This window comes from Ylistrum balloti, unplaced genomic scaffold (assembly GCF_031769215.1).
Source record: "Ylistrum balloti isolate Yb309-2 unplaced genomic scaffold, AGI_CSIRO_Ybal_v1 Utg370800, whole genome shotgun sequence".
Taxonomy (NCBI): Eukaryota; Metazoa; Mollusca; class Bivalvia; order Pectinida; family Pectinidae; genus Ylistrum; species Ylistrum balloti.
The window spans coordinates 964,486-972,021 of record NW_026782466.1 but is presented as its reverse complement, the minus strand read 5'-3'; the positions used below and the strand labels follow the sequence as shown (position 1 = coordinate 972,021).

The window sequence follows — 7,536 nt, the reverse complement described above, 5'->3', positions numbered from 1 at the left end:
AAATATCTTAAATTGGAGTTATGAGATCTGTTGAAGTGCTCTAGAGGTCCAAATGATGAGCAAGTACAACCAATCAAATAACTTCAAGTGTGTATGTAGTCTGACCAATTTATTTTGTAGATATTTTAGATTTTGCTCTTAACAAAGCTGTGGTAATATATCTATGTTTTATAAACTTCTTGGCACTAACTGTGTCATCCTCCAGCTACTGTAAAACCATATATTTAAAAGGATGCAGTTTTTGTGGTTTTGTAAGAAAATTCTATTTCATGAACACAGGATTTCATGGATAAATATAGCCCAAAAAATCATCTACTAATTTCTATTTCATGGGTCCATGAATTAGTGGGTTGAGAGTACCATAAATTAACAAAAATATTATCCCACAAAAATGAATTATTTTACAGTATTAGAGGTCCAGTATGTAAACACACTGTAACACATCTTATAAATAATAAATATCATAAATGTTAGTGGAAAACAGTTTTATTTGTACTCTTCTACAAACAATGAATGAATGGCAAACTTTGCTGAACCTCTGTGTCCTATACAGAGATTGTTGATGATAGAAGTATAATGTCAATGTACATCAGAACCATGGTCCTACGTGATGATTTTAAGCACTTTCTGGGAGGATACATCCAGATATTAGATGTTGATGATACGACTCAGTTTCTGTACACGATTCAATAAGATATCTCCTTGTTTTATAGTAGCCTGAAAAAAACAAAAAATTCTTGTGAATACCCAATCTATAAAGACGTAAAATTCAAAGAAATAACAAGTAGTTTTAAACAGAAATTAAGTACAGCAACATATCAATCAGGTAGCTTTCACAAGTTCTAATTTCTGCTTTATTTGCCAAAGGAGAAAATGATTGAAAAAGGATGTGTACTCTTCATCACATTCAAAACCAGTAAATATTTGTCTAACTCTGTCCCCACTCCATCTTTAACTCCACTGGATTCTTCTTCTGTTTTTAATTAAGAACTATTAAACAAGGTTAAATCAAAACAGAACCTTTTAGAATCCTAAAGCTATCATAGACAGATGAAAGACCTAAACAGAGTGAAAAATCTCTGAACCATGACATAGGAATTGTCAAAGCACGAAAGTATTGAGAGGTGATAAATTAGACCTACCTGATACTGCCAGTTCTTGTTGTCTGGTCTGTTTGTCACCACAATGCCATTCACCTTGTCAATTTTACAGTGTAGGCGGCCAGCAGCGATGAAGCGCGCCAACTCTCTAAAGGAAGCAGAATAACATGATGATATAAAATTTAACATAAGAAAGTGGAGGATACAATAGTTTATGATTCATTAAAATTAATATCATATGTCCCTAACAATTGTTATGTTTTACATGTCAATCTTTTAGATTTTTTTTAAAGTAGTAAGCATAGCAACTGTCTGACAGTATCCCTGACAATAACTCACAATGGCTAACTTTCGTGAAACGGTATCAAATTCTCTACCAGCTGCAACACATCAAATGTTTGACATCATTCAAATATCAAAAGACAACAAATGAAGTGCACACAGATCTTGTTTTCAAAGTTAAATAAATACCTGTCAAATAGGTAAAGTATTTCATAACTTCCTTCCACTGGAAGATTGAATGTTGCAAACCTTATTGAAGTGGGTATAATTATGATCCACTGAGAAAGTCTAGCACTTACTGGTCGATAAATTCCACTGATACTCCAAAGGCATCTGCCATATACTCGAGAGCCAGACTTCTATAGGATTCCAGAAGCTGTGTGTAAGCAATGATCCTCATCTCCCTTGTATAGTATCGATAATGGGGAGACAGGAACCGATCATACTTCATGGTGTCCTCCATTTGGGCTGAAAAAGTAATAATATCACAATGATATACCAACTCCTTCACTTGGTTAAAGGACACACAATTTCGGCAAATCTGACCTGATTGAGGACATACTAGTAAGCTTGACATTCATCATTAACACATTACCTCTCTTTCCCCAAATGTAATATGAATTAATTTTGGCATTGTACTGTACTGAGAAAACTGATTGATTTTTTGTTGCTATTGCAATGCTATTGTCTCTTTTTCCCAATGTTCTCGTGAAGAGGTGGAAAACTATAATAAATCATCCTGTTACTTACCTAAAGATCTGAAGAATTCTGCATATTGACAATCGTACAATGAGAACAGGTAGGTACGAACTTTGGGTAAACTATGTAACACTTCCAGTATTTCAGATCCTTTGACAACCTGAAGGAAACCAATGGAATGATGTTGATAGTGTGAAATACAAAACTACAAACAATCAATTTCCTAAAAGTAGAAAAATTTTTGTGTGAATGTAGGTTAAATTATTTAATACACTGCATTCATCACCTGTTACTGTATACCTATGTATATTGTATTGTTAAATTCTGGTCCTAAGAACTAGCTCAAGATCACAGTAGTTACAGTTTAACCTCTTCAATTTTAACAAGTTACTGTTTATAACAAATTTTTGTATGGTGTTTTTAAACTTATCCTTCTCTAGAAATTTGCCAGTTTAATGTTGACCCTAAATCATTTAATTACCTTTTCTCTAAGCTGAGGTCGCTCCAATGCAATCATTCCACAGAAGACTGTGTATGTTACAAAAGTCTGGTAGTCCATCACCTCATATGAAGTGAAGGTGGCGACTGTGTCCAGAAAAAGGCTAGCTGCTTTTTTAAAGTCTCGGATAGACATGCAGTACACACCACGGTATACCTTAAGCCTATTACGTCGATCCCAGTCACCCCCTTCATCAATCAACCTGGAAAAGAATTTTTTTAAAAATCATTTTCATTATTTATATTTGATTACAGAAACAATTTGTCAAATTGTAAAATTTTTCTCTACCAATTCTATCTAAAAATAAAATTCAGCATCTTCAATTATAACAATAACCGTTTGTTGGTTGAGTAATATAACAATTGTTTGTAAAACCCATACGTTTTGGGAAACCTGGCTGATAGATTGTCAAACTAACCACAGCTTCCTAAAACTGATCAAACAATGATGACAAGGGATCCAAGAGGGATCTTGGCACTCGCCATTGTTTGATCTTTATTTGCACGTTCAAAGTTGATTGATGTATTTTCTGGTACATTGTATTGCAAGAATCATGTATCAACATGTTGTAGAAGGTCTTGGTGTGGTTTGTTCTGACTAAGGTGTGAAAGGCAAAATTTTGCCTCTTGGTCATTTCCTTACACAGCATCCTAAATTTACAAAATTTGGACCATTCTTATTCCATATGATTAAAAGAATAAAATGTCACAAACATAAAAAGATTTTTAAGGAAGCCTTTATCTTTCTAGAACTTTACTTTCAAGACCTACATTTCTGACAAAGTATATGCCCAGGGAAGGAAATGTAAGAAACTAGCAATCTGGTATGAACTTTACTCATTGCTCCATGTCATCATGTTTATTGCTAGTTTAGAACTTACGTCTGAGCCTTTTCTAGATTTCTCGTAATGAGGTCGTGGTCCATGTAAAACAGCCCCATCCTGATGAGGTGAAACACAAGGTCAAGTCTATATCCAAGGGTGACAGTCTTCTCCTGGGTCTTACGAAACTGTGCTAATGACCCTTCCTGTGAAATAATGTGCAACAAAACTATATTACTCAATCAAGTATGAATCCTATGATAGACATGTAAAATTTGTGACTAGGAAAATTTCAAATTGTGAAACAAGAAAACAAACAATTCATCAAAAAATGTATACATTGGAATAAAAGCAGCCTTAGCTTTTTTCCATGTCCAATGCTTTCTCCCAACAGACTCTTATTTACAAGTGTTTACAAATGATCCTAGAGGGATATTAACACACACTATTGTTTGCCCTTTATTTGCTGTAATAAAGCTGGACCTTTTCACTTTTCTATCCTTTCCTCTGTCCTACTTTTAATCGTAGGCAATTTGAAAATTCCTCTTCAGAAATAGAAATACTAATCCTAAATTGACAAATCACTGGTCACTGGTCAGCCATTTTGAGTGTGGGATCAGTCTCTAAATCAAAAGGGCACAACTTGAGACCAAGGGGAACCTAGTACATGACAAATAAGGGTAACAAACTTTCATTGTATAATTCTAAGATGGTTGCCTGTCAGCAATTTTTTTTCTTCTGATCTGTCTTGAAATCAAACGGTCATAACTGGGGACCAAATGGAACATGCGCATGAAATTTAAGAAAGACCCGTCCTCTACTTCTCAAGAATTAGTGATAACACGATTTTTTTTACAGATGGACGATGGATCAATGATGTACATGTAAGGGTGATTTGAATAGCCCACTTTCTGATGATGAAGGACTTATCATAAAAACAAAGCAATGGATATCTAAATATTTACAACATCATACAAATTAAAGAAAGTCTTGATTTAGTCTATTTATGGTTAATGATTATGACACAAGCTATAGAAATAGGATAAATGTATAAACTGTCAAATAAATATTCCTATCAAGAAAAGTATAACTTTAATACTGATCTCAATACTTACCTTATCTCCAATTTTACATAAATACTCCGCTTTCTTCAGCATGAATTCTCGGACTTCAGATTCCCCTAAGTTTGTCTCTGCATCTTCTATAGATGCATCTAGCGCTTTCAATTCTGTTTCATTAATCTTTTGCATTTTTTTTAACAAAGTCTCATCACATTTCCACTGTAGATCTTTACACACTTCCTCATAGAATGGTGCCATACCTGCAGATGCAAGCACATAAAACATGATACAACATCCACTACTTTACAAGCTTCTGACATGGTTATTGTATTGTTATACTATGGATATCAAAATTCACACTTCCCCTTTTTCCTGTAATAGCCAAGTCTGAAACATTTTTGGAGTTTACTTCAAGCCTCATTTTAAAAATTGAAAGTAAAATATATACAGCCTGCTGACATGAAGATAGTTGGCAGTAACAGGAATCCCCTCGCAGTACAATTTACCCATTTTTTTCCCCTTTTAATTACATTGCTATAAAAGGTATATAATTTGTACACCAGGGCACAAATTACTGACAGAGTATTTATATAATGGGCTGGAGCTTATAAAGATTGGACCCATTATGTAAGCAAAGGATGTTACAATTAAGATGTATAAGCGTTTGTGAGAAAAGTAGTCAAATGATGACCTATTTGACAGTTTGATAGTAGACAATGTAGTACTTATCCACAAAACTGAGTGTGAATCACTATGTACTTGATATATATGGTAAATCAGTTTCAAGTAAGTTAAATGGATATATGATTCCTTTCTCTAATAGAGAATGTAAAAAATCTACTGGTTATTGAGAAGTAAGAAGAATGATTTGTCGATATGAAACTCACTATTTCCAATTTCTTTCCTTTAAAGAATACAGTCTTTAACCCACTTTAAATTACATAATACTAATAGACTTTAATCACTTTGTATGTCTGTGCTACTAGTAAAGTTTACATTCTCAATAAAATTCCGACAGGTTTGACACTGTCCTCGTTTCGTTTATATACATCATGTGGCCTGTGCTCTTAACAATTGGTGTTAACATAAACAATAAAATCCAACGTGATGACAAGCAAAAATTGAAGAAAAACACGTTGTGTATATTTAAGTTCCTCACTGTTTGATTCAATAGCCTCTAACAGTCTTGTCCGTAGGTCTTTATCATTTTTGTATTTGCTTGTTCCAAGAAGATATTTCCACTGGGCATGCTCAAAATTAGGGTTTTTGGGCAGACCCTCTTCTTCCAAATCTTCGACCGGCATTTTGTAAACGGAAGTGGATGTTGTATTTTCTCCGTATCATTGTAACAAATTAAATAATATGAAATATATATTATTTGTGAGATCGACAAGATTTTGTGTACTTATGAACAAAAATGTGTCATTGCTTTTGGAAATTATTTTTTTTTATTTTGTACGAAAAGAAACTAAATATTTATGCTGCGGACCTGTTGTGTTCGGCAAGTACTTTTCATAGCAGACCGCAGGTGACTGTCAAAATAATCGAAATTTGCTGATGCCACAGCTTCTTCGGTAACAGTTGACGTGCAGAGGAGACAAGCGGCCATGCCTGGCATTGAAAAATTGCACCTGGAGGATGCACTTGAAGACAGCCCTCAGGTACCTCCCGAGTTCTGAATGGGGGGAGGGGTACTTCAGCTGTCAGGTTGATTTAGACTTCAGTAGCCTACATTTGACGGTGGAAATGAAATGCCAAGTCGTAATTAACGTAGATTAAGCCTGGCTATATATCTCTTTGATACATTTCCATCCTCAGAATTTTCGCTTTTGAATAAATAATGTCTATTTCACCCGTCAAAGAAAGATTGTTTAAACGAAAACTGGAACAAAAAGAACAACTTCTGAAGTCTAATTTGATCGATAAAGGTTATTTTTGACCGCACAGTAAAGTGAATAAAGATGACTCAACAGACTGAGTTCACATTTCTTCTATCACAGTCAGCTGTCATATATGGCACAGATGGCCTGCAATGTAATATGTTGTGTCTAAAGATTATGTTTCATATTGCTCTATCAGATTCATTTTTGAAAAAAAGAGGACAGATTGAAGAGAACTGTAGATTCACCATTTATTATGAAATCAAATGAGATTTTCAAACTGAAGCACCCTCAAACCTGATTATACTTTTGTAATGGAAAAATATATGCAGTATGTGAATTTCCCTTTAAGTATCATTTTGTAGACTGTTAAAGTGATACAATATCTTCTCATTTCACTTCTTATAAAGATTAAGTTAATGTAGATCTAGAAGAAAATTGGCCCAAGGGAGACTTCTTCAGCAAATGAAATTTAAATAACCATAACATAAAATTGTGTTTTCCTTAATGGCATTTTCATTGAACAATTTTTGGAAGACTTTGACCCATTTATCTTAATCTAAAATGTGTTCACAGACTTCCTTTTTTACCCCTAGGTAGCTTTCTAGTCTTAATTACCTTGGTGTGGAGTTGTCATCTGAACAGCATTTCATTTTGATAGTTTAAACATTTAGAAAAGTTGTTGCCTTGTAAGTTTTATATCACCTGAGACAAAGTCTCATGGTGACCTATTCGAATACCCTTGATCTGGTGTCATGCGTTGTGTTTCGTGCACCCATAAACAATTTCACACTTTCGACTTCTTCTCAAAAACCCCTGATCCAATTTCAGTGAAATTTTGCTGAAACCTTCATTGATGTAAGATGAACCACAATTGTGAATTATACAGTCCCCACACCCCAGGGGCCTGAGGGGTGGGGCCAAAAGGGATCAAATGGACTTAAATTTCAAAAATCTTCTTCTCAACACCCAGATATGGTAGAATCAAATACTCTTAATGAACGGAAGCATCTTAAGGTGCTTTACCAAAGTTGAATTTCATGGCCCCAGGGTTTCACATTTCCCATGGGGAGGGGGTAAAGTTTACTATAGTTTACATAGGAAAACTATATTTTTGAGAATAATTTGTTTAATTTCCATTGAAAATATTTCCGACTTGGTTAGAATTATGAGTGAAGGATTAAGATTAAGGACA

The 7,536-nt window shown here is 34.3% G+C and overlaps 2 protein-coding genes across 4 annotated transcripts in view; one reads left to right on the top strand and one right to left on the bottom strand.

The window, feature by feature from the left end:
• Positions 1–470: 470 nt before the first annotated feature.
• On the bottom strand, positions 471–5,765 carry LOC132558606 (26S proteasome non-ATPase regulatory subunit 6-like). Its single transcript, XM_060223196.1, has 8 exons — positions 5,621–5,765; positions 4,516–4,721; positions 3,461–3,606; positions 2,563–2,782; positions 2,133–2,241; positions 1,682–1,850; positions 1,143–1,248; positions 471–717 (listed from the first exon to the last, which is right to left on the bottom strand). Exons 1-8 carry the CDS (start codon positions 5,763–5,765, stop codon positions 649–651), a joined length of 1,170 nt encoding a protein of 389 aa, XP_060079179.1. The 3' UTR covers positions 471–648.
• Positions 5,766–5,982: 217 nt separating this feature from the next.
• Positions 5,983–7,536, top strand: part of LOC132558631 (DCC-interacting protein 13-alpha-like) — a 43,134-nt gene continuing 41,580 nt past the window's right edge. For all 3 annotated transcript variants that reach the window (XM_060223229.1, XM_060223228.1, XM_060223230.1), the window contains exon 1: positions 5,983–6,122. In XM_060223229.1, coding sequence (XP_060079212.1) covers positions 6,069–6,122 — 54 coding nt within the window. In that variant the 5' untranslated portion in view covers positions 5,983–6,068. The remainder of the gene's footprint in view (positions 6,123–7,536) is intronic.